This window comes from Eutrema salsugineum, unplaced genomic scaffold (assembly GCF_000478725.1).
Source record: "Eutrema salsugineum unplaced genomic scaffold, Eutsalg1_0 scaffold_13, whole genome shotgun sequence".
NCBI classification, from domain to species: domain Eukaryota; kingdom Viridiplantae; phylum Streptophyta; class Magnoliopsida; order Brassicales; family Brassicaceae; genus Eutrema; species Eutrema salsugineum.
The window spans coordinates 7,030,301-7,055,630 of NW_006256885.1; the positions used below are offsets into that span (position 1 = coordinate 7,030,301).

General features: G+C 34.5%; 4 protein-coding genes across 5 annotated transcripts; 2 read left to right on the forward strand and 2 right to left on the reverse strand.

Moving 5' to 3' along the window:
• Positions 1–1,365: 1,365 nt before the first annotated feature.
• LOC18024622 (E3 ubiquitin-protein ligase CHIP) lies at positions 1,366–3,591 on the forward strand. 2 transcript variants are annotated; one of them, XM_024159438.1, is made up of 8 exons: positions 1,366–1,626; positions 1,967–2,038; positions 2,164–2,227; positions 2,357–2,428; positions 2,633–2,766; positions 2,859–3,012; positions 3,102–3,212; positions 3,295–3,591. In XM_024159438.1, coding segments are annotated over exons 2-8 (666 nt in total). In that variant the 5' UTR covers positions 1,366–1,626; positions 1,967–2,036; the 3' UTR covers positions 3,424–3,591. The 2 variants fall into 2 exon arrangements, with proteins under 2 accessions (XP_024015206.1, XP_006407843.1); XM_006407780.2 differs by having other exon boundaries at positions 1,967–2,034.
• Positions 3,592–5,315: 1,724 nt separating this feature from the next.
• LOC18024623 (U-box domain-containing protein 9) lies at positions 5,316–7,480 on the reverse strand. The gene is given in 3 exon segments (XM_006407781.2): positions 5,316–5,691; positions 5,694–6,624; positions 7,038–7,480. Coding segments are annotated over 3 exon segments (1,380 nt in total). The 5' UTR covers positions 7,329–7,480; the 3' UTR covers positions 5,316–5,533.
• Positions 7,481–14,637: 7,157 nt separating this feature from the next.
• Positions 14,638–15,851, reverse strand: LOC18024624. Its single transcript, XM_006407782.2, has one exon. It carries the CDS (start codon positions 15,656–15,658, stop codon positions 14,759–14,761), a length of 900 nt encoding a protein of 299 aa, XP_006407845.1. The 5' UTR covers positions 15,659–15,851; the 3' UTR covers positions 14,638–14,758.
• A 4,794-nt stretch (positions 15,852–20,645) lies between these two features.
• LOC18024625 (transcription factor bHLH62) lies at positions 20,646–23,424 on the forward strand. Its single transcript, XM_006407783.2, has 8 exons — positions 20,646–21,520; positions 21,623–21,778; positions 21,927–21,992; positions 22,114–22,182; positions 22,295–22,366; positions 22,501–22,719; positions 22,830–22,933; positions 23,021–23,424. Exons 1-7 carry the CDS (start codon positions 20,831–20,833, stop codon positions 22,899–22,901), a joined length of 1,344 nt encoding a protein of 447 aa, XP_006407846.1. The 5' UTR covers positions 20,646–20,830; the 3' UTR covers positions 22,902–22,933; positions 23,021–23,424.
• Positions 23,425–25,330: the final 1,906 nt, after the last annotated feature.

Sequence of the window (25,330 nt, forward strand, 5' to 3'; positions counted from 1 at the left end):
AGATAAAGGAAGCATCTGAAGAAATGGGAAATGTCTGAAAGAGGATTAGAAAATCTCCACACGCTATAGTCCTTAATGACTCCTTAAATTCGTGTAAGCGTCATTAGTCTATTATCATTGGTACAATGGTATTGGCTAAGCCACTCTACAGAATAAAGCGCCCAACACATTTGCATTAGTATTTAATTAATCTTTGTAATTCTCACTATTTTTATGCTTGAGCTCTTCCGTATTTTTTTTTTTTTATTGTTCCGTGTTTTGTCCGGTCCAGAAAACACGAGGGTTACATTTTATGATAATCGTTGTAGTTATATGGTAATTCAATTGTTTAAACCTTAAATTAGTCTTTAAGAGAAGTTGAGCCATAATCAAATTTCGAGAACTGACTGTAGAAAGAAGACTAATTTACCAACATAGAGAAATAACTTTGTACTTAAAAAGAAAAATATCAATCACTAATTTACTATTATATAAAGATATATAAATGAGTATATGATATATTGGAAACGTAATAACATATCGTTTTGTAGAAAATGAAAAATAAAGTCTAACACATCCGTCATTACAAAATAAAAGAAGGGATAATCCAAGACGACTCCCCAAAAAAAAACAAATTTTGCTCCACATTAGCTAAGCTGAAGTAAAGTTTAGCAATGACATGATATATTTATTCACATTCCGGGAGAAAGTCATAATTCGTAACGGTACACAAAACTTCTTTCAAGATCAATGATTATGAGATGGATACGTCAACAACTTCTAAGCATGGATTAACCTTTAAGCTAGTTTTATTTAGGCCAATAGCTCATTCAAAATTAAAATATAATGGGCCTTGAGACCATAGTCACGAGCTATAGTTGGCTTTGGGTTTTTCTTCAGAAGCCCGCAAATTTGTTTCATTTTCAACTAATTGTCTGGTTTGAATAATAGAAGGATTCTAAGTGGCCCATTAGTTGTTGTTCCTTGTGAATACGTTATTGCTCGTCGCAATTCAGCGAAAATTATGTTGTAGTCCTCGTGATGCCTTTTTTGTTTAGATATAATTTCTTAACTCTTGATCCCTGTAGGAAACATGGCGGTTCCAATGGTGAACACGATGGTGGTGAAAAAAACGCGCCTAAACGTTTCATTATGCCCGTAAAACATTTTTTCTAGTATATGGAAGAATTTAATTAAAAGATTTACAATGAACCGAAGACTTGTTTACGGGTACATTAAAGAAAAATATCCACAAGGCAAAAGGCGGTTAAACATAAACTAACTTTACGACCCGGGTTTTACCCACAGCCTTGTCACGCTGACCCGGTAAAGAGTCTACTACTTCCTTTCGATAACCGATTGTTTTAAAATTACAATGACCTTTTTGCTTTTCTTTTATCCTTTCTGTGAAATTTCGCGGCTTCTTCTTCTAGTCTGCAAAACTCCGGGAGATTCTTCGCACGCGTCGCCGGAGAAAGATAGAGAGGAGTAGGAATAGAGGAGCGATTCGTTTGTGTCCGATTGGCTTAGACGGTGACAGGCGCTGTCTCCGCCATGGCGGCAAATCAAGCCGAGCGGTTAAAGGAAGATGGTAACAGTTGCTTTAAGAAAGAACGTTTCGGTGCGGCCATTGATGCTTATACTGAGGTACATGGTTCTCACTAGCTATTCACTCGCCTTCTCTTATTTCATCGCTAGGGTTTTGTTTTCTGGGCGTATCCCTAGAATTTGATTTAGATCTGCGTAGAGGAATAAACCTCTGGATTGAACCTCAATATTGGACAATTCATTCATAATCAAAGCATGATTGTATCCAATTCGGTTTAGATGGGCTCATTTCAGAATATACAATTGGTTACAGTTGGAATTTAGGAATCTTTATGTGTTCGTCGATAAGTTATCAGTTTGCAGAGATGTCGACGTCATGGAGTAGCTTTGATGACTTATTCGTTTGCTATTTTCTTGTCATCTTTGTTTATTTCTAAAGGCGATTACCTTGTCACCAAAGGTTCCTGTATATTGGACTAATCGAGCTCTTTGCCACATGAAGCGAAAGTATGTATGTTTTGTCAAATAATTTTTTACTTCTGATCAATTCTAATACCTGAATAGTGTTTCATTTTTCATCTTGTTGTTTATGTTTGCCTTGTCTGCTTGCTTGTGGTTGTCTGGCATCAAATTCAGGGATTGGATTAGGGTTGAAGAGGATTGTCGCAAAGCTATTCAGCTTGACCACAATTCTGTCAAGGTTTGATTTTTTTGGTTTTATCTAGACAGTTCTCTTTTGCTCGGCATGCTATTTGTTGAATCTATTAAGTTTTCGTTGATTCTTTCTCCTCCCTCATAAGGGGATTCTTCACCTATGTTTCTCTGGCAGGCCCATTACATGCTAGGACTTGCATTATTGCAGAGTAAACAATATTCTGATGGAGTCAAAGAGTTGCAAAGGGTATGATCCTTGTTATTCCTAAGCTTCGTATGTAAATGTTATTAGTGGACATGATTTTCGTACGCCATAGCCTTGGCATGATGATGATGCTATGGACACAGGAATTAGTGGGAAAAACCATGCTGGATGGGTTAATTTGTTGAAATCATCAATTACTACAGAACAAAAATTTTGGATAACTTTATGTGGTTACGCTTCATATAGGCTTTAGATCTTGGAAGAGGCGCAAATCCAACAGGATATATGGTAGAAGAAATATGGGAAGAGCTTGCTAAAGCAAAATACATGGAGTGGGAACTGGATTCTGCGAGGCGCTCGTGGGAACTGAATAGTTTGAAGTAGGTTATGTGTATTTCGTAATCCAGTGCAAACATTCTACTGGGAACTATGCTTCACTGTGGCTTTATGCAACTATTCATGTTCGTCTCAGGGAAACTTGTGAGGCTGCTCTTAATCAACAACGTGCTTTAGATATGTCTCGAACAGAGGAGTCCTCGGAAGAAGCTTATTCTTTCCATACTGAGCGATTGAAAGCTCTTGATCGAGTGTTTGAGAAAGCTGCAGAAGACGACAAACCAGCTGAGGTGCATCAACTTTTCTTTAAAAGCTTTTTGTAAGAGCCCCTCTTCTATTCAAATTTGAGGTCAATGCCATTCTGGGTCATTTTTTTCAGGTGCCAGATTATTTGTGTTGCAACATTACACTTGAGATATTCCGGGATCCTGTGATTTCTCCAAGTGGGGTTACATATGAAAGAGCAGCGATCCTTGAACATATTAAGAAGGTAAGGCATTATCATCGCTCTTTGCTCTCTCTCTCTCTTTTTTCATTCCTGTTAAGGTTTGGTCGTTTAAACCATTTGCTAGGTGGGGAGGTTTGATCCTATTACGCGTGAAAAACTCGACCCATCCAAACTCGTTCCAAATCTGGCTATCAAAGAGGCAGTGGCTGCTTATCTAGACAAACACGTTTGGGCTTACAAAGTGGGCTGTTGATTCAAATGGGGCTTTGCATACAAACAATGAAACGGAAGAGAGATCAAATATACTCAGTGACTGAACAAAACAGACGTTTACGTTTTTCAGTTTCGTTTTTTTTTTCTTGCTTGCCAATGTTTTTCGTGTAAGATTCTCTGCCGTGTATTGCTCACTTTATAAATATAAGAAACATGTGCATATGGTTAATTGGATCAATCAATGAAAAATAAAAATAGCTAACGACTAGTTTTTGCATTTTGGTGTATACTTCCATTATTTTTTAGCAAAAGACGTTTTCTCATTTTCTCTATGAAATAAATACGCGATCTCCGGCACTAACTGATATATTACTATATTAGTGATTGGAATATTGGATACATCACATCCCTTTTACATGTATGTAATGTAATAGAGATTTACGTCTCATATCACATCTACTTTCTTTTCAAAAAATTTGAAATATGGTTGAAAGTCGTTTTAGAATTTGGTACATTGTTCAAGTTCACAGAAATAAAAAGCTGAAAAAGTTTTTTGAGAAAAGAGATGCCCATGGTTTGTAGAAACTCTGCTAAGGGAAACAAGAAAAAACGGAGTATTCCGTAATTAAGTTTTGACAAAGAAAAAGGTGATTATTTTTTTTTCGTTAACGATTAAGTTTATTAATTAACTTGAGAAATCAAGATTTGAGAGTTCGATTAACTCTTTGACCGATTAACTCATCTGATATGGTCGTCGACCAAAAAAGAAATCCGGAATTTTTGGTTAGAAAGAAAATAAATACTACTGATTAGTAGTCATTATTTATTAGGCAAATAATTAAATGTTGGGACTGATACATTGAAATTTTAAAGCAATGAATAAAATTCTTTATTCTGCCTAAAAATAAGGCGGATATCTTGGGTACTTGAATAGAAATAAAAAGAAGTATTACACATGGGGACACGTAAAAGGTAAACCCACCATTGTGGATCATTAAGATTCGTATTCCTTTTAAGGGGAATTGTTTTCGATCCGTAGAATAAAAATCCATCTATTGTAAATGTTACTTCTTGTGGATAAAAAGCTTGAAGAATCAAATTCTTTATTTTCTTGGATTTTCTGTGAAAGTTGGGTGAGGAAACACCAAAGAGTGGTTTAAGACCAATCCATATTCTATCCTGATCTCTATTAAATATTCCATTTTCCAACTTTCTCGATCTATCGACCCGTAGTTATTGCGATTCACGAGTTGTGGCAATTTCGTGATTTTTATTGTAACTTCCAAGCAATCCATGTCCAACAAACAAAATACATGTGATTTTATCATTACTTACTTGCCTTTTCTTGCAATGTATTTAAAATTTTTAATAGTGATATATATTTAGATCTATTCCATTTAAATATTGCACAAATAAGATATTGAAAATGTACTCATTTATAAAAAAAATATTGAAAATCCAATTTAAAATATTGCACAAAAAACCTATTCCATTAAAATATCTTACATATCTAAAAATTCAAAATTCTGGTAGAAATTTTATATAGTACAAATATTTCACTTTTAAAAAGTTATATTTGTTTAGTAATTATAATGGAAATGTACTCATTTATAAACAATTTTCAGAATGATAGATTTTTTTTTTGTTAAAGTGACGGTGTTTCCCTAATTAAATGACATACAGCAAGAGGACGAGGGTCACATTACATACATATACAGAACAGAAATCACATCATAAAATAATTAAAATCCGTGAATCTAAAATAAACTCTTTTTCCAGAGAGAGTGTGGAATAAGATTGATTTGTTTTGTGGTTCCGTGTGATGTGAAGAACACGACATTACAGCCTTTCTATGTATTTTAATATATATAATATACAAGAAACAGACGAAAGTTACATAGTTACTTGTTGACCAAGGCATTCACTGCTGAATAAAGCCAACATTGATTTTTATTGATTCCCCGGAAAAAACTATTCACACAGATTTCTACTTACAACCTCATATACGGAAACCATATATAATATTATTCAGCTCCTAGAGATATGAATAATTTACAAAAATTATGAAAGCCAAAGAAAGAAAGAACACAGATAAAACAAAAGAGCAAAGATTTAGATAATTTACATTGCGGATGTTTAAAGGCATTCTCTCAGGCAGTGTGAGTGAGGTTCATAGCTTTTCTCAGTCGATCCAAGATCCCATTTGCTTTCCTCTGTGCCCTTGACGTTCCTTCACGCGCAAGCTTTGTTATCGTTCCATGAGTATTCTCCTCTTCTTTGATCTCCTTCCACTTCGTCCTGTCGCTGAACATATCGTATGCAGTATCACAATCGCGTTCTCTTTGTTCCGCTTGCACTCGCTCTCTCGAGTTATCTCCAGCAACCAAGAAACCCCACCGAGCTCACCCAATTCCTCCACAGCCTTCCAGTGAGTAACAAGCATTGCCAAAATAGCTAAAAGCTCATCAACGTACAACCCATTTGAGATTTTCTTACCTAAAACCCTAACAGCCCCGTCCTTGACGGCTCTACTCCTGTTTTCATGGGCAATACACAGAGTGAAGATCGCTGCAGCTACGTCTTTGATAGCTAACGGATTCCCTTCATCTAGTAGATCGATAAGCGGTTTCAAGATTCCGGATTTCCCTATAAGCACTTTGTTCGAATCGAGCGCAGAGAGAGTGAAGATCGCTGCAGCTGCATTGCTTCTCGTGGCTACAGTTCCACGCCTCAATGCATCGATCAGGAGAGGAATCACATTAGGGTTTTCGCAGACGAGCTTCTTGTTGCTGTCATCATGTATGGATATGTTCAACAGTGTCGTGACCACATCTTCCTGAATATGCTCATCTGGGTTTGATCCGTGCAACAACGGATTCAATAAGCGGGTGATTTCATCTGGATGTTCACCAAAAAGAGCTCGGAAGTCCGGTCCTTTCTTGGTCAGAAGTCTTAGCTCCTTTGCAGCTGATTTTTGATCTTGAAGATTCGAAGACGAGACTTTACAGAGCAAGGAACTGAAAATCTCGCGATCTGATTTTGTGACAGCTTTCTCTTCATTTACAAGGTTGGAATGATGTTGATTTGTCGTCTCGAGCCCAACCTTCTTGCACCATTTTGAGATCATTTCACGGATTAAGAGATTGGGAGTCAAAGCTGTGTGAGGCAGAACTTGCTGAGTCTTGGGACATGTTCTGTTGCCTGAGCTTAACCATTTCTGGATGAATAACTTGTCGTATGTCTGCCAAAACAAAACACACACAATTTCACTTACATTCGATATCCACGGATACTATTATGAAACAAGCGATGGCCATTAATGAAGTAAATGTTTCTAATATCAAATGTTTTTGATCATCTCCGTGAAAAAGGCTCCAGATTTCCTCATTCTGGGATTCTATTAGTCATCGAATATCAATTACACGGATTACTTTTTTTTTCCTAGCGACACAAAAGAAGAATTTCCAAGAAACCTGAGGCTCCGAGTCGGATTTCCTCCGTCGCTCGAGAAAATCAGATGAAAAGTTTCAAGCCCAATCAAAAATCCCCTAAAAATCCAAAAAAATTTACTCACCAACCTAACAGAGAACAAAAATGGAAGGGAAAATTCGAAACCCTAGAAGTAGAATCAGATCGGAATGTGACGTCACTGACCTGGCCAGAAGCCAAAACGACGGGATCCCGCATGAGGTCGTTGGAGAGAGGACAACGAAACTCCTCAGGACAAGAGACGGTCTCGAGCATCTCCAGAGAAGAAGATTTGGCCATCTTCCTCATGGTCGCCTGTTTAAACGCAGACAGAGCCTCCTGCAACTGATCGATTGTCTGAACGCCAAAATCATCATCTTCCTCGATGTTCCTCAGCAGTTTCTTCATCTCACGCTTCAGTTCCTTGGCCTTTGCAATCGCCGTCGGATCCGAATCGAAAACACTAGTCTTTGCCATCTCCGTCGGATCCACCGCCGATACTCACCAAACCCTTGTCGGATTATGCTGCTGCCGATTTTTTTGAATTAATTTCTCTCATTAATTTGTTTTTTTTTTCTAAGAAATTCCTTCTCTCTTGAGTGAAAGAGAGAGAGAGAGAGGAGTAATAATAAATATGAGGAGGAGAAGAGAAGTGTTGTTGTAGTGTAGTGCCTCCCTCTATAATAAAATTGTGGCCTGCACCGAATTAGCCACGTCATTCATTGTAACATTTCACAATTAGTAGTTATTTTAAAAATTACAAAGGTTTTTTAATAATGCAGCACGTATGACCTACTTCGCGACTAAGGTGTCAAACTACAGCCGACACGAATAGTGTCTCATAAACTTATATGCATACACGTTATTGCTCATTTTCCTAGTTATAATTAAACTGCGTTATTCCATCATTTTTTAACCCCTCCTCCAATAAAAAAAATATCAAACCACGTTGTTTATATATAATGTAGAGATCATGAATCAAAAATGAAGACAAATAATTAGAAGTTATTTGAAGAGCTACCTATTCTTATTTCTTACTAATACAGTATTTAAAATGATAATTTTTTTGTGATTATATCATAGCAAAAGGGTATTTTTTTTTTGTTGACGGCAGAAAGGTTATAACTTAAGTATCCGGTCTGGTTATAACTTAAGTATCCGGTCTTAGAGTAATTACCATGAATTGGTTTCTACACCGCTATTTATTAAAATAAAAATGTTAGTAATTCTAATTTTCCAATTCCAGTCATTCAACAACTTGATTGTCAACTTTATATTGCTATATTTATTGGTTTGATCATTAGTTATTTCATCCTTAATTATTTGTGAAACCTAAATTTTGGACATAAGAACACATAACTTTCGTTATCAGTTTTAATAGTTAAAAATAAATCATAAGACACTTGAAAAATGGAAATAAAATCTTTTTTAAAAAAAAGGAATAACCATTCTAGAAGAAGGAAAAAAATAGAATGGAAAGACAGTAAAGGCGGCAAAAAAAAAAGATTGGATGAGAAGAATTTGGCATTTTGGGAGAGGAGTGTGAGTGGGACCCATAGAGTTATTCCAACATGGCAACATGGGAACAGCTGTCTTTCCGCGTGGATTCTTTTCTACTGCTCCTCTCTTTCTTCCCTCACTCTATCTCTCTCACACACTTCAGATTCTTCTTTTGACCTTTTTACCCCTGCCGTTTTTCCCACTCTCTTTCTTCTTTTTCCTTTTCTTTATTTTTGTTCATAGATTTGAAAATAGAAAAGAAACAAGTTTTATTATAGCTTTCGACGCGTGATTGGATGAATTAAGTAAAAACGTTGACCAGGAAGCTTATTAGCTTCTATTTCAAGATTCACTTTCAACTTTTTGTAACATACTTCTATCGGCACCATCGGAAAACAACCTTTTCCACCAAGATATGAAACTGTACAAGTTTTTCCAAATTCTACCAAATGTTTTTTACACCAAGTTATTGGCCACGTGATTTACGCAGCGTAGGGTTTTTCTGCAATTATTAGTATTTGTTAGGACTTTTAATTTTTTAGAACTTTACGCTGGAATTCATCAGAAATCTTTACTCCACTAATTAGGATACTTATTATGGACTACACTTAAACATTATTGTCATTTTGCTGGTTCTAGTATATAATAATCGGTTTAGTAAAGCAATTCAGTATAGTACTCGGTTTTAGCTAACCCAATCAACAACCAAACATAAGAAGGTGGGTGATTGACGTCCATGCAAATTATCCGGGTAAGAATAATAGTGAAGTGTTACTGGAATTAGAAACGTGTATGACTACACATTATTACGTAGGGACCACTCCTCAGCAGAACACAGAGAGAATCTTACAAGTGCCAAGCTGGACTGCTGGACAAAGATCACCACTTAGCCCACGTGTCGATTTCCGATGCACTCATCACCTTCGTACTGTCTTTTTTTTCCCCTGCTTGCGAGACACCTTTGCTTTCTGACATTATAATTTTTGTTTTTATATGTGTGATACCTACACTCTTTATCTCTATAACAATGAACATGTAATTTCCAAAATGCTCGGTAACAAAGTAATTGTGTTAATTTCTGTACCCAATTTGTAGAATTATCGATTCTATACAATGCAATTAGTTTTGTATAATTTTTGTTGTGTAGATCTGCAGATGAGATTTTATGCAGTCGAAACTCTGGACACTTATAATTGTTGACATAATGGCATGTAAGTTGTGATGAACTGAACAGGCGTTACAGACAAAAAGAGAAGTAATGTTGCAAAATATTAGAAAAAGAAACGTACTGTACAGTTGGATAATATTTACACTTTTGGATATTTATTATGTTTGTTTTTCCTTGGCAATATATATATATTTTTCATTTTTTATATTTGTTTTTCTATATGTTCTCAGATTTTTTTTTTAATCGTCTCAGATTTCGATAGCTCCTCTCCAATTTTGTTTGTCGGCGGAATGTTGTACTTAAAGAGTTCAGAAAGAGTAAGGAATTCAAAATGATTGAAGATACAAGTGGAAACGGACATGTCGATTTTTTTTTCTTCTGAATTATCAAGATTTAAAGTTTGATATAGATACTAAGTGTTGAATGCACGTCGAAATTAATGAGCATTCATAAGTTATAGGAGTATATTAAGAGGCCTTAAACACTCACGACTCAGAGATTGTAACAAAGCTACTGTATTCAGTTATCGTAAGTCCATATGTACTTGCAAACTCAAAGATCTTTTGAATTGTATTATGTCAGATTCGTATTTGTCAATTTTTTTTTCTCTTCGCTATACAAGAATTAAAAAAGCATACATTGATACAGAAGATCATTAATGGGATTTGGACGTACTTGGAAGCCAATTAAAGTGTTGTAAGATAGAAGACAAGACCAATAATTCAAAGAAATATATAATTATCATATTATTATGTTATGTGGAACATACATAAAGACGGCCCATCTGATGCATATATATGTTTATATTTGTCAAGAATCCATTTTTTGTTTGTCATTTTCTTCTTACAAACAACCTAATACTCCAAATAAAATAATCTTTATGTTATCACTTCATTCATTACGATGCTTTTCCAAATAAAATTGAAGTTTTTAAACTGAAACAGAAGGAGTATATATTTATGCTACTAAAACAAATATATTTTACACCTGATTTTACTGATAGATGGAAGTTCCTCATATTATTTTCCATTTACAATGAGAACGCAAAATAACGAAAACATTAATAAATATTGAATTGGTAACAACACGTTGAATTGAGAACATAAACTGTGATCACAAGTATTGAAAACATAAATTGACAAAATTTTCACACGTTTAACATAAGTTTCGCATCAATTTCATATTTTGTTCAAGCTTGAGAACATCAATTGACAAAAATATGAAATTAATGCTTAGTGGTTTCAAGACTGTGTCTTGGATATTATACATGTATTATCAAAATGCTAGCTCTGTAGGGTAAGAATAATCCACATTCAAATGTTTTATGATCCAAAATCTGTTCTAACCCCTGTAAGAAAAATATATGCATCTATTCATAAATGGAAGTGGAGCGAAGAGATGATAGGAGTTTATAGGAGTTTGCATTCTCGGTCTCTACTCCTTTTATGAATGAAAATGTAACAGGCCGAAGAGATGATAGGAGTTTAGTGTAGGCCTTAATGAAAAGGAAATAAAGTAAAGCCTAACAAATCCAATGATTACAAAAAAAAACGACATTCGTATAGTTTAGGTGATCAAGAAGCCTTGAATAGGATACAAACTTGGCCTTTAGGCCCATTTGGTAGTTGAAGAAAACCCTTTAGCCTATAACTAGAGGATCCCATACTATGTTTATTGAACCCACATGACTCCTCCAAGTGAATGGAAGACAAATTAAAAGCCCCAAGACTGAGTGCTCAGATATTCAGATATGATCCACAGCTATTATTCCCTACCTAAATAAATTATTCTTACATTCTCATGTAGATGGTAAATTAAGAATAATTTCACAGTTAAAAGAATTATGGAATTCGTGAATTATGTATAGTGTTAAGACAAAGTTATTTAAAACATCGAAGGGTTTAACAGCGTTCAAAGTCCACAACAACTAATAGATCTGTGGGCAACTGTAGGTATGGGCTGCGGGCATAACCTGCCAATTGTAACTACTAATTAAATTATTTATGGCAACAGGCACCCTTGGTTCGTGGAGTATATGGCGGTCAACATTTATAGAAAGAAAGAAGATCTGAAAAGATAGAGAAAAAAAAAGAGAGTACGTATGTGCATGATTTTGTTGAGATTGTCTGTTTTCTTATACAATGATAAAACTTGGGTCACGACTTCCTTTGGATTTAAATCCAATTATTATTTTTTAGTTTTTTCCATCTTTTTAAATAAAAAGTTTAAATATATGTATAATCGGGGTTGTGTGGCTTGTATATAAGTCTCGAGTGCAAATATAGGCTTTAAATGGGAAGTAGAATAAATGAGAATAATTGCAGTTAAACTGTATTTAAAATTATTTGCATTCACCATTTAATGATTTTATGCTGAACAAAAAATATTGATATAAATTGGAAGATTTGCATGAAGATATTTATTAGTCTAAAAATCAAAGAAAAATAATACTCTCACAACTGCTTTAAAATACGATTGGTCCATCCAGTTCTGAATCCAATTCTAATTTATTTTTTTTAATAATATTTTTTAATCTACATAAATTGATCTGCATTGCAACCATTCAAAGTCATAGGCTTTTAATGGGATGCAGAATAAATGCAGAATCATTGCAGTTAAACTGTATTTAAAATGATCTGTAATTATTTTTACCATTTATAGGCTTTGAATGAGATTCAGAATAAATGCAGAATAATTGCAGTTAAACTGTATTTAAAATGATCTGTAATTTTTTATTATTCATAGATTTTATGCAGAACAAAAAAAATTAATATAAAAATAAAAATCTGCATGCAGATATTTACTTGCCTAAAAACCAAAGAAACAAATTTCTTCCAGAACCGCTCTAAAATATGAGCAGTCCACCCAGTTCTATATCCAGTTCTAATGTATTTTTTTAATAATATTTTTTAATTTGTATAAATTAATCTGCATTGCTACCATTCAAAGCCATAGATTTTATGCAGAACAAAAAAAATTAATATAAAATTAGAAAATCTGTATGCAGATATTTACTTGCCTAAAAACCAAAGAAAAAAATTTCTTCCAGAACTGTTCTAAAATATAAGCAATCCACCCAAATATAAGCAGACCACCCAGTTTTGCATCCAATTCTAATTTATTTTTTTAATAATATTTTTTTAATCTGAATAAATTAATCTGCATTTACTACCATTAATATATACATCACTCTTTCGCTTGTTTCCAAGGAGAATAATTATAGAGAATTATAAAAAAATAATACGAAATAACTTGGAAAAACAATTTTATATTAAACAAAAAACAACCTGGAAAAATAATAAGCGAAGAGACAGACAATTGAAAAATAAAAACGTAGAGAGGTGAGAGACCCCACACTTGACTGCCCCCTTCCCTCATTTGGCCACTTGAAATTCTCTCCTTCCCCAAAGGCCAATTTCTTTTATATTCATTTTTTCCTTCATTCGTCTTTTCCTTTTTTTTGGTAACACACATAGCCTAAAGTATTTTGCTGTTTAAGTCTTTTTTAGGTCTTTTTTTTAACTTCTATTTTTTTTTAGGTCTTAAAGAGGTAAAATAACCGAGAATGTATATACAGTCAATTTAAAAAAAAAAAAAAAAAGGCCAAGGGTGTATTTACCTAATTGATTCAGGCTAATAAATATCAAAACTAGAGCACATATTTTAGATCAAAATGTTTCTATATGTGTGGTTGGACATTTTTTGTGATGATGTTTATCTAATTTTTGCAAAAAGTTGTTAATATATATGGTTCTAAAATTAGTTTATGGTTCTAAAATTAGTTTATAACTATAGGTTGTTTTTTCGTCATATTTGTTCGGGTGGTAAAATTAGATAAGAAAATTCAAAATAACCGTCATATAGTGCGTGTGATTTCTCATCGTAGCCTTATTCTCTCTGCCACCATAATATGATTCTCATTTTCTCTATACGATGTTAAATATTGGTGGACAGGCGTTAAACAACCAACAAAAATTCAGAATCAGAAAAAAATAAAAATTAGTTAATTCATAAGGCATTCACATTTTTTGTCGTTGACACTTCGTCATATATGGGAATAATTAATTGATTGATATATACTCCAAGATCAACAGAAGATTTTCACGCTCTGTATTTGTTCTTTACATTTTCTTTCTCATTTCACCATTGGAGATATACAAACATATTTAAAAAAAAAATCTTCGTCATTTAACAAATTAATTTCAAACTTACATATTATTGTTTGTTTTAACGAAAACTAGATGATATTTGTTAAAGTGCTGAAGTTTTATCTACTAGTAGTTGGAGTATTAAAATAGTTCTCAACGTTTGAAAATTTGACTAGCTAGACCAATAAACAATTAATTATCATTGAGTAGATGAGATCAATTCCGACCAACTATATGGAATGACTCTCGTTCGGCTCATGAATGATCTTGGAGACCTGCTTCTGAGATCTTTCTCGGGAAGTATACGAATCGATTTGCAGCATCACATGATTAATTAATGCATAAGTGGACCATCGTAATTGAATCATTAGTTAAATACACCAATGTTTAATTTTCTTACTAATGATGGTCCGATGGATATAAATCGTAGTAATATATAATTTAAAGACAGAAGAGAAGGGTCAGGAGATCAGTTGTGGATAACAAAATCTGGTCTGAAAAAGAAAAACCGAATATTCGCATATAACAAAAGAATAAAAACAATTGATAAACCTTATCTTATTCCACGTGCTACAAATTTTATATCTATTGTGGCTTTTATCAGGTGCGGTCGATACTACACGACAAACCCATGCGACTAGACCTCGACGTGACTTCTCACGCCAAGTCACATCCAGTGTACGCGAGAACTACGTACCTTACGTGTTACGCCACGTCGACACATAATCGATTTAATATGTTATCCTCTACATCAATCTTCACGTCCATATTTGATCTGTCTTTTTAACTATTCAACCTTTGGATCTGACTCTTAAACGATATCCGACGACTATCAATTAAAACCTTATCTGCGTATATGTCGCATTCGATTATGCCTCGTCGCAACATTTGTGATTTCTTGACGATGTTCATTTTCCGCGTATAATTTTTTTTGCTTCGTAATATCTGTTTTTTTTTTTTGTTTCTCTGTTTTGTCTTTTATATATTTTTTGTTTTTTTTAATAACTCCATACGAGAATTTCTAAATAATGAATTATTATTCTCTAGGAAAATTTCAAGTTAAAAAGCGACACGTGTTTATCCTTTAAAATTTATCGAGTCCGCACAAATAGACGGCCACCGACGGCGTTATCAAAACCGATGGAACGACACATGACGGTGTTAACGGCGGGAGATGACGGCGTTAAATTGACGGAGCGTTTGTAAGGACCAAGCCACCGAGTCTGCATATAACGGTTTTTTCTCCACGGCGGAAGCGTGAGATCACGACTCTTAAGCGACATCCTCGCCGCGTCGCACACGAGCCGCAGGATCCTTTTCAGATCTTCCCCTCGCCCGACGAAAATCGCCGGAAGCGACTGAAGCACACGCGCGTACTGTGCCGTCGGTCTTGCGATCTTGAAATGCGACGCGAAATCAAAATCGACGATGTAACGGACGGTCTGAGATGACGTGGCGGCGGCGGGTGAGTGCACGACGTCGATAAATTCGTGGTTACCGGCGGTAAGACCGCCGGAGGATTTCCACTTGGTTTTGCAGATGGCCGCATTGTGTCCGAGCTCTCTAAGAAGAGACATGAGCTTACGTCGCAAAACGGCACGATGTTCGTGATCAGATCCCGGAGACGACAGCATTTCCATCGCTCTCGCCACGTGGAGCAACACCGTTCTTCCGTAGGAATCTTCCCTGAGAGAGTTCCTCAGATGTTTCGCTATATCGTCGGCGAAATCAGGGAGCTCGACTCGTTCCGAGTCAGAATCTGAGTCGGATCCCGAGTCGTGATCGCACCAGCGTGGCTCGTCTTTAACAGTCTCAACTTCGTCTTCCAAGAAGCCCTGGACCAGATCAGAAAGACATGGGGAATCATCGTCGTCGTCTTCGATTCCGTATCCGGTATGCTCGCTGCCGCTGCTGAAACTGCATCCGACGAGACGGGCCCTAACCTCGTCGGCGAGTGGATCGGTGACACGTTTTGCTCTCGAAAAACCCATTACTTTCTCACTATTTTAATTATTCGCTAGCTAAACCTTCGAATGTGTAAAGAACCTTAAGGTTGGTTTGTAGAAGAGAGAGAGGAGAAGGAGGAGACGGGTTTTTATAAAAGGAGAGAACTTTCTTTTTGAGAACGAAAAATGCGTGAAGAGAGAGATGAGTTGGGGCTCCGAATATTCGAAGAGAAGCGAAAGTTAATTTATATTAATCAAAAGAATACTTAGTATTAAAAATAAGAATCAAATGTAAGTAATTATTATAATTAAGGAGACACCTAGTAATGGTGGGATAAAGCAGAACCGGAAGGATATACCACTTCTTGGTAAGTAAGCATGACGACTTTTGGCCCGATGGGTTAGGCAGAGAATGGCATATCCCAATGGGCAACGGGTCTTCGGGGTTTATTCGCTTCCTCGCTTTTACAGTTTTCCCGCTTTGATTATTATTATTCTTTTGTTCAACAGCTTCTTTGATTAAATTTATATATATATATATATATATATATCCTACCGACATATAATATTAAATTCCCCTATTGAAATTTCACCTAAATATAAGTGAGGCTAATAACAGCTTATTTTGTCTCTTCGATTAGTAGCTACGCTTCTAGCGGTGTAGTTACAAGTTTTTTGCGGTTATAGGAAAACTTGTAACCGCAAAAGTAATATGTTATATGAATAGGTATATATGTTAAAATCAACAAATGAGAGTATTATACGATAATGCATTAGGTCATTTCATGTCGAACATTACATACGATATCAAAAGTGTTTAAGAACGGCATCGATATTTTCTTCGTGTTTATTGAAAAGAATGGTTCCTTCGTTGATGCTGTCACAAGATATTCTTCATGGATTCAACATTCACGTGTCATGGTCTGTATACGAACGAACTACCTCCAACAAAAATTAGATGATATTTATTATCTTACAAACTTTAATTAGAATTGTTTTTGAGACAAAATAAGTAAAAAAATAAAGAGTACTAATAACACATATATACTACGTTAAAAACACATTACCAAATTAAAGTCTTACATAAATCATCACGGGTTGATCTAGTTTAATGATATTTTATTATTCTTGATGTAATATAGTATAAGATATAAAAAATCTTACCAACATTATTAAAAGTAGTTTAGAAAAAACATGAGACTAATTAAGAGCCGTCAAAAAAAAGAACACAAAACTACGAAATAATAAAAGAAATTAAACATATTGAAATGTATATTTGGATAAGGTATACTTTTTATTAATAGAAACAAACTTCATGATCCATGCTACGCCTGATACGAATTTGACCCCTAAAAAAATCAATCACCTTCCGGTTTGATTGTAAAATAAATGCATAGATGTTACTTCAGGTTAAAAAAAAGGTCACGCGACAATTAACTAGCATGATGTAGTTTAGTTGTTGAAAAAATTGCTCTATTAATTTCAAAAAACAAATTCTATATTTTTTTGTTTGGTCGAACAACACTAACATCTTAAATGGTTACGCAAAAAAAAAATAGATTAATTTAGGTCTCAATAAAAGTTCACTCTTCGACAAAAAAAAAAAGTTCACTCAAGACAATAAAAGATTGAAATTGAATTACAGGACAGAAGTGATAAGAAAATATTATCAGTTAAAAATAAAAAGAGGTTGGATGATAGGAAAAAAGGATAATCCAGAGAAAATAGAAGATTGAAAATTGAATTATACAGGAAAAGTGGACACGTGACAGAGAGGAAAAAAAAAAAGGACAAATGGGAATATGAATGTGGTGGGGGCCATATAGGTATAGAGATAGATGATTGCGAAAGGAAAGCGTAGGGCCAAAGAACCAACCAAAAGAGCCTTTCACCTTTGTCTCCCTATCCTGTTTTCTCTCTTCATTTAATCCATCTATTTGCCTCTTCATGAAAGGGAAAGGTGTACCACAATTCCACGAGCGTCTTCGTAACTTTTCTTTAATTATTTTATTAATCTCAAATGTTCATGCTGCCAATTAAGCATGATAAATTGCCTGAAGAAAATTATGGTTGAAACGGAGAACAAGTCAATATTTAAAGACTCGAGCCGTCTTTACTAGTGCTTGAACGTAATATGTGTAAAATATATACTTTACAGTCTCCACGGTATTAGGAACGCAAGGCAAGTAAGAGCTTCGCTATAAAATAAAGGCATTGCGGACACGACTAAGCATGCATAATTGAGCACGGAAATAATCCGACTCACTTTAAATGATTTTGGACCGATCTATATTTTAACACCGTGAATAATGTTTTGGATTCTTGACATAGTTGTATTCCTATGTTCGATTCAAAGTGCCAAACACCGATAATTTTATCAGTTAAAAAGAGATACAAGCGAAAAAAAAAAAGTTAACAGAAAAATTTGCCCAAAATACGTAGCATTTTGCCAAAGAAAAAATAACAAAAAGTTTATGTTCAAAAATCATTAATTTAAAGTCCATCCGCTTAAGCATTTCCATGTTTGAGCTGCTTCAAACTTTGTTTGTGCATGTCTGCATGTGGATGATTTGGTGGATTTGGGAGGAGTGAAGAGTTCTCCAGATGAGGTAACACTATACCTTTCCAAGTAATCTATATAGTGTTTTACTCGCTGCAGATTAAATTAACGAACATTTTTATCTATTTTGCTCGACGGTTGATGTTAAATGTGTGAAACAGAACAACGCCGAAACAACGCCGGAACAGCTTTTATTTAATTTACTTGAAGAAAAAGTTGGTATTTGGGAGGAGTGAAGAGTTCTCTAGATGAGGTAACGAACAAGTGGTAAATTCCAATACTCTTTTGTAAGAACAAGAACGTGACAAGTGGGGGGTTTATTTTTTGTTGGTGTCTGTTTATGCTCGTTGTCCCATGCAGGTTCCATATATATAAAAAACAAACGACCTATAATTCCATTTATCTGTGTACTACTGAATTCTTCTTTGAGCGCGAAGAGTCAAGGGATTGATAGTTCCTCAGAAGTCGTCTTTTTGCTAATTTTTAATGAATCGTGCAAATTCTGCTAGTTTTGGTATAAAGTATTAGGGGACATGCAAGGAAAAAAAGAAAAAACTCTACTAAATCCTGTTGTCTTTATTAATGTACTGAAGAACAAAAAAAATTGCAAAATGGTTCCTAATTTTTCAAAACATAAGCAAAATAGTTCTTAATAATGGATGGACAGTTCTACAGGAAACAAATATAAGCTTTAGATTAATTGCAAACTTTGGACAAACTCAAAATGAGCTCTTCTTTTCATTACAACAAATCAGACAATTAATGTCTCTTATATCTCTTTTATGTTAATTGTAACCTGGAGCAAAGGAGGAGCCAGTCTGAAACTGAGTTACAAAACGTGTGAAAAATTCAGATTTCATGTTTTCCCCCCTTTTGCAAAATAAGGAAAAATGTATAATTCAACGACAAAAAAAACTCATATAACACATAAGAAAACGCTGGCCAATCTTCTTGATTTTCTAACACCTTCCAACAGTTCTGCACAGTCTGTTTAAAACATCACAGAATACATCCAATTCGAAGACATCTTCCAACCCTAAACCCTAGGAATCGAATATTGTTATTATCGTAAAGGACCCAATGACCCATCCATTAATTATTATTGTCGTAAACGAATGATCCATTAATTATCTCTTACATTAAGTATAATTGTCGTAACGAGTGATATATATAATTTTGACGATTAAATATTAAAGATTCGACCCAAGTATTTTCAGTACATTTATTTGTGATAATTTATGAACTTTGGCGGAAACCCATATAAATTCCCAGCTTTGGATCATTATTAGTGGGCTTACTAGTTGAAGGCCCATATGAGTTAAAATCAATTAAGAGGCTTCTATTGATGCGCTCCCTTGGTTTACGATGTGGGACTAGTAATAAGCAAAACGAATTTTCATCATGCATGACGTACACAACTATTCTAGATCTGTGATCTAGTCTGAGATGCGAATATATTGTTTGAACGCAGCTGTATGGAAGGAAACCATAATCTATATATGTTTTTTCCCCATCTTTTCTTATGTGATGTAATTTATTCTTTCCTTGACGTAAAACTTGATGTTATATTCTTAAAACACCACGAACCAAACACGTATATAATATGAAATATGTTTGAAGCCAAGTTCGATTTAGTTCAGTCAATCTAAAACCTTTTTTCAAGTTGCAGAATGCTGTAAAATTCATGTGTAACACAAGCAAACATGTAATAGTTTACATGATACTTGATAAGTAGCCCTGAAGCAAAAGTTACATACGCCAAGGAAAAACTCAAAGGAAGTGAATGATGCGGTGCATTAGAAGCATAGAATAGCAAATCTTTCTCATCGATCAAACCTTGTTAGGACTGCCAGTGGCTGGATTTGCAACCTTATTTGTATAAAAAAAATGATCAAAGTTTATAAAAGACTTTCATTTTGTTAGAAAGAACAAAACCATATATATATCCAATTATTCAGCTATCAGTTGCCTGAAGAAACGCAATCGCCTTGTTCAAACTGCCTTCTTGAACAAGTTATAGGATTAGTGAAATTCTATTTCATTGTCTCTTTCGTTTATTACATCACAAGCTTTTCGAGCATCAACGAAATATATTTCAACAGTTTGACATACAAATCAACAAAAGAGCCGGCGTTGGTTAAGGAATTTCTACAAAGGAAACACATTCGTCAAAATTATAGTTTCGTTAGACACAATTTAGATTGTTTTGTCGGCTATCACTAGTATCAGATTTGTCTTACCCTTTAACAGAAAACTTAAGTTTGTTTCGTCAAATCTAGCGATTAATATCGTTTAACGTCGAAGGCACAGCAAACGTCTTCTCTTAACCACTTCCACCGTTACGGTCCGACACAAGAAATTATTATTGACTTTAACTTTAAAATTTTTATCAAAAGATCAGAAACTCATTAAATGTTACAATTTATTAATATGATTAATTGATTAATAAACAGCTATATAAACCCTTCATTACAGCATTAATGAGTTCCTCTTTTCCTCTGTTCTTCACTTTCATAAAATTGCAAACTTTATCCTCTGTTTGATGAGTCTCTGATCTGTGTTTATTGAATCACGCTTAATTTAGGACCTTTTACCTGAAGTAAGATCTGTACATTTGATTTTTTTTTTCTTTGGTCCCTCCCCTAGAATTGAGCTCGATGGAGAACAATCTGTTCATGAATGGAGGAATTTCGTATCCGTCGGAGATGACGTCACTGTCTTCTTCTTCTTCGGCGATGCTTAATTGGGCTTCAATGGCGACTCAGCCAGTGGAGCCGAGTCTCAGTAGCATTCTTTCGCGGGATTGCTTTTTCTGGGAAAAGTCAACGGAGCAGAGCATCTTCGACTCGGCTCTGAGCTCACTCGTCTCTTCGCCAACGCCGTCAAATTCCAACTTTTCCGGCGGAGGCGGAGGCAATTTCGTCATTAGCGAGCTCATCGGCAAATTGGGTAACATCGGCGAGATCTACGGAACGCCGGCGGGCAACGGAAATAACTCCGGCTCGTGTTACGCAGCTCCAATGAGCTCTCCACCGCCGAGAACGAGAACGCCGACACCATTGGCGGTATTTCCCGGTGATCCGGGATTCGCAGAGAGAGCGGCGAAGTTCTCGTGTTTCGGCAGCCGGAGTTTTAACGGCAGGACCAACTCGCCCTTTCCGATTCATAACGGAACCGTGGCTGCAACCAACGGGAATCTGCCACGTGTCGCGAGCACCCCAGCTCTCAAGCCACTCACGTCGAAGATTCCCGCCGGCGAATCGTCCGGTGAGTTTTCCCGGAAAAGAAAAGCAAAATCCAAGGAGAATACTCCTTCCACAGCTTCACCATCTTCCAATTTATCCAAGGTTTCGTAATTTCTAAGATTTTTTTTTTTTTTAGCTGTTGATCAATATTTGAATATTTTTGTATCAAAATAAAAAAAGTGATTTCTCGTTTTATATTCTCAGGAGGTTAAAGAGAGGGACGATTCGGATACGAAGAGAAGTAGAAAATCAGAAGAAAAAAATGAAGAGAAAACGAAATCACTTGATCCTTATAAAGATTTCATCCATGTCAGAGCTCGACGAGGCCAAGCCACCGATAGTCACAGTCTCGCCGAACGAGTATGTCAATTTTTATTTTCTTACCTTTTTTCCCTATAATCATTCTTAAGTTCTGTTTTTAAGTTTAAATTATCTCCTGATTATCTGGATTAATCATTTTATATATGGGTTTGAGGAATTTTATATGTTGTTATTTTGATTTTAAAAGGTTCGAAGGGAGAAGATAAGCGAAAGAATGAAGCTGCTTCAAGATCTTGTCCCTGGATGCAACAAGGTGTAACCGATTTTGATGTTTTGTTTATTTTGATTAATCACTAATTAAATAATTCCTTTTCTTTTTGTTAAGTTGAACTTGTAATGTAGTTGTGATTAGAATATTTAATTTTTGGAAAAAGGTTACTGGGAAAGCACTGATGTTGGATGAAATTATAAACTATGTCCAATCATTACAACGACAAGTTGAGGTAATTCCATTATATTATTGGTCCACTTCCATTATTTCATAATCACTTTTCTTTAATCACTACACAATTTCGAATTGTTTCTTAATTTTTTTATTTTCATTGTTAATGGCAGTTCTTGTCAATGAAGTTATCGTCAGTGAACACCAGGCTGGACTTTAACATGGAAGCTCTCGTGTCGAAGGATGTAAGTCACCGTCACACCAATTAAAATAAAAATACAATTGTAATTATAATTGACAATTATTATAACAAAAAATAATTACTTTGTGAACCAATCGTGTGTTTTTTTAAAAACTAATTTCTCTTATTTTCTGACAGATATTTCCGTCAAGCAACATTCTAATGCAGCATCACCAGCAAGTACTTCAATTAGATTCTTCATCAGAAACCTTATTGGCTGATCATCATAATCAAACTTTACAATTGAGCCCTACAATATCTTCCAATAACATAATCGACCCTTTGGGGGCTTCTGAAACTAGAAGCTTCATCTCTCAATTACCAACAGTTACCCATTTCACTGAATCTATTTCTCAGGTCTTTACTTATTTTATCTCTTTTTATTCTTTTTGAAAAGAAAGAAGTATGAACCCTCATATTTCCATTCAAACAATCTTAATCTTAATCCTATTTGGTTTTGTTTTCAGTATTCAACATTCTCTGAAGATGATTTACATAGCGTTATTCATAAGGGTTTTGCGCAAAAACCAGATCCGTGAATCCAACCAAGTTCATTCACATAATTTTCAAGGTATGGAAAGTTAACCAATTTATTCTTTCCGTTTCATTTTATATAAAACCCTATACTAATTTGAAATGTGAAATTTGTACCATGCAGGTCCATCAAACCAAGTACCATCACACATGAAAGCTGAACTTTGATCAACCATATATTATTTGCATTTTTACAAAAATATTGGAGCTTCAATTAAAGGTCTCAAGGATAGAAAATAAGAAAAGGATTGATGGGTGTACATAACAAGAAGCTTGATTTGGACCACACCATTTGCAAATTTCGTTTCTATAATCATCTTCATATACATGTCAAATAACAGTTTCTTTTTACTATTTTTTTTGTTGTGCCCTTGTTTTAGTTCTATGTTCCGATTCATTTGTGGGCGATTAATTGTATTGTCTTCCGGTATTATTATCGGCTTCTTTATGCTTTTTTCTAGTTTGGATTCCATATCATTGTAAGTTTTAACCCCAATATAGAATACCACAGCTATAATTTGATATATAAATATCGACCATAACTAATCTCTTTGTTTTTATTTATTATAATATATGGTTCAATGGTCTTAGATCTTATCAAAAAATTTGGTATTTCGAATTTTACAAATCTATTATTGTGTTACTCAAATTAAATTAGACAGCAATATTTTCAGGAATATATGTTCTATGGTTATCCTAAAACAACAACGTATTGCTATTTATTTTGGTAGGAATGTAAATTTTCATTAGTATTTGTGGTAAATTATACGTGACATATATATTAATTATTAACCAAACGAGTTGCATAGCGTGACATCCGTAGTTGTGCTAAATTATATGCGTCTTTCCTCAAATGTATTAATGATTTATTTCCAACGTATAGCATGTACTATAGGTAGCTTATTCATGACTAATGAAGCAACATCAAATCTAAGCTAAGCTTGATTTTTTATATTTGACTCAAACTCGTCGACAACGTCAAACTCAATGTTAGATCACGTTATTTAAAATTTTGATTAGATCGTTGCTAGTGTTAACCAGCTGTGTAAGGTGTTCTGTCACTTTCTCCATTGTGTGTTGTGGCAAGTTCTTCAAAAGAAAAGACACATTAAAAAGTCTAATCTGAGTAGTTATGAGCTAAACATCAAAATTTTGAAATATTAGGATTTTTATATAATGGGATCACGCCTTGATTTCTGGAAACTATATGGATCCAATTGAAATTTCAAAGCGTCTCTTTCTATTCACCTACTATAGAAAAACGAATCGGCAACATCCAAGCAAAAATGTCTAATCAATAACCAAGTCTCCCAAATCTGATGATATCTCTTCGAGTTCGAATAATCATAAGATATTATAACACGCTAACCGGTTATTCGACTACTTCCAGAGGTGAACAAATCACATATAACATCATGATATTACAAATTATTAATTTGGTTAACTGCTCCATAATAAGCTCCTACTGAATGTTGCGTTTAAGTATTATCTTGGAAAATATTCGATAGAATGGGCCATAACTAGTCTTGCGGAAGACCAATCTTGAGAACCTTAGATGTATTGTGGGCTAGTACTAAAACTGATTAGAATGCTGATGTTTTTTAGTGGGTTATATTTGGGGTGCTCCACTCTTCGGCCCAAATAAATACATTCACACGACATTTTGGATCTCTCAAAAGATTTATTTTTCCCTCTCTTTTAGATATTTTACTCTTTTTTTTTTTGTCACAGTACATTCTCTCTTTTAGATGTTACGGCCGCATGGTTACTTAAATTTTACACTATTATTATAGAGTACTTAATTTCCCTAAAATATATATATATATATATATAGTACTAAAATGTTTCTTCGAGACCATTCGATAAATATTAAAAATGTAATAAATCGAAACTAATCGTTTTTTTATCGAATTATATTAAATAATTAGTACCGACAAGCGAGAGATCTCAATCTCATCGTGAGTTAGTGGTTGTATACTCGTATTTGTGTGGCATGGCATGACACTATGACAGATAAATATTTATGTATATTTCAGTCAACATTAGTTTTATATTATATTTTTACACAATAAGATACATTCTCTCTGTTTCTTTCAAATTTGGGTATAAATTTGGTAAACTGTCTCTCACATTGGGTTTTAGCCTAATACCTGCTTTGTCACTACCGTTATTAGATAAATTTTATGTATGTCAACCATTGTTAGAGAATTAATGACAACGAAAATGGGTATTAAAATGCGATTAATAAAGTAATAACTACAACATCCTATAAAAATTTCTTTAAATAAAATGTAATGCCCAAGCGATGATTGCATCATCCCTAAACTAATGAGCGCAAGCCAGTCTTTACCGCAATCAGCGGGTGATATAAAGAAATTAGAAAAAAATACACACATCACACATCTCTTCTTGTCAATGGAACCCTCTCTAATAC